The sequence below is a fragment of the Gordionus sp. m RMFG-2023 genome, chromosome 1 (assembly GCF_954871325.1).
Source record: "Gordionus sp. m RMFG-2023 chromosome 1, tfGorSpeb1-WG-v2, whole genome shotgun sequence".
NCBI lineage: Eukaryota > Metazoa > Nematomorpha > Gordioida > Chordodea > Parachordodidae > Gordionus > Gordionus sp. m RMFG-2023.
Window position 1 is genome coordinate 81273844 of NC_088775.1, and position 1935 is coordinate 81275778.

General features: G+C 35.0%; 1 protein-coding gene across 1 annotated transcript; it reads left to right on the top strand.

Moving 5' to 3' along the window:
- Window positions 1–797: 797 nt before the first annotated feature.
- On the top strand, window positions 798–1197 carry LOC135930803 (uncharacterized). The gene is made up of 2 exons (XM_065467592.1): window positions 798–892; window positions 945–1197. Exons 1-2 carry the CDS (start codon window positions 798–800, stop codon window positions 1195–1197), a joined length of 348 nt encoding a protein of 115 aa, XP_065323664.1.
- Window positions 1198–1935: the final 738 nt, after the last annotated feature.

Consider the following 1935-nt stretch of genomic DNA (forward strand, 5'->3'; position numbering starts at 1 on the left):
CAAATCGACACTAGGCTTGACAAGGGGAGGGAACCATACAAAGAACTATGGTGGTGGAATAAAAAGGTACAAACGACTATACAGGATAAAAAAGCCATGTATAAAAATATGGTACGAATCCAAAAACCCAGATGACAAGACAAGATAAAAAAAATCCAGGAGAATAGCTACAAAGGCAGTGGCTAGGGCTAAAGTTATGACATACGTGACATGTATGAAGAACTACATACCAAAAAAGGGCAAAATAAAATCAGATTAGCCAAACAGCGAGAAAAGAATTCAGGGATATAAACCGAGCTTCGAAAGTAATCTAAAATAAAGATGGTAAATTGATAATAAAGGAAAAATAAATAATGTTGGAAAGAATATTTTCAGGAGCTTCTCAACTTTAATCTCCACATACTACATCTAGGTGAACACTCTTCATGTCAAAACCTTATACAATCAATAACAGAACAAGAAATAATCACATGCTTTAAGCATATGAAAAACAACAAAGCTAAGGGTACAGATGATATTCCAATAGAAAGCCTTAAAGCACTAGGAGATGATGGACATTTCCTCACAATTATGTACAATAAAATACTGGGAAACGAATTCCTCAAAAATGGAGGCAGAGCTATCTAGTTCCTATCCCCTAAAATAAAAGGGATCCACACAATTGTCAAAATTACAGAGGCATAAAACTAATGTCACACTGTCTTAAACTTTACGAAAAAATTATAGATAAAGGTTGAGAGATATAATCGAAATAGAAGAGACTCACTTTGGCTTTATGCCTTGAAGATCAACAACTGATGCAATCCACGCAATTAGGCAAGAACAAAAAGCTACACATGGTCTTTTTCGATCTAAAAAAGGCCTTCGATAGAATCCCTAGAAAACTTCTCTGGTAGGCGCTACGCCACAAAAAGGTTCCCAAAAAATATATAAGAATAATACAGGATATGTATATGGGCCATACAGCAATGGTCCGTAGCACAACTGGTACTTCAGCAGGCTGCCGAGGGAGTTCATCAAGTGTCGGCTCTCAGCACACTTCTCTTCATAACATTAATAGATGTATTATCACAGTCTATACAGCAAACAGTCCCGTTGAATATGATATTTGCAGATGATATTGTGATTGCCGAATCCAAGGATGAAATGGAAGAAAGATTATTTAGTTGGATAAATATCCTAGAAAGCACGGACTAAAAGTAAATAGAGAAAAGACGGAGTATATGGTGATAGGAGGAGATGGAACAGAAAGCATTGATAAAAATGAATGGTAGATATCGACAATTGAAAGCTGCAAATATTTGGGCTCCACTATATAAACAAACGGCACAATAGAGAAAGAGATAAAGAGTGGGTGGTTAAAGTGGAGATCTTTATCTGGAGTACACTTTGACAAAAGAATCCCGCACAAATTGAAGGGAAAAATTTACAATTCCATAGTGTAACCAGCTATTTCCTATAGTCCGGATACATAGACAACCAAATAATCAGACGAGATAAGTCTACAAAATATGGAGATGAGAATGCTGAGGATGATTGCTGGGGTATCAAAAAAGGATAAGGTGCAAAGTACAAGAATATTAGGAAGTTTAAAGAGAGTGCCTATTAAGACTAAGATAATAGTGAACAGACTTAGGTGGTATGGGCACAAAATGAGAAGGCCTATGAACTATATAAGAAATAAGGTTGAGAGTTTGTAAGTTATGGGCAAACGTAAGGAAGGCCAAGGGGCCATAAAGTTAGAGTCAATATGAAGAAGTATAAATTAGATAAAAGAGATAGCATGAATTAGATAAAAGAGATAGCATAAATAACATAAAGTAGAGAGAGATATTGAAGGAGCTTAAATTTGCCTTGAGAACCACATATGCTCTTTATTTTTTACCTATTATTCTAGAAGAAAAATAATACCATAAATTAAAATATATAAAAGTA

Excerpts from the sequence above, each read along its gene's own strand:
- LOC135930803 (XM_065467592.1), top strand. The coding sequence starts at position 798 with ATGCAATCCACGCAATTAGGCAAGAACAAAAAGCTACACATGGTCTTT. Across the intron at positions 893-944 it reads ATCCCTAGAAAACTTCTCTG|GATATGTATATGGGCCATAC; the intron begins GTAGGCGCTACG and ends AGAATAATACAG.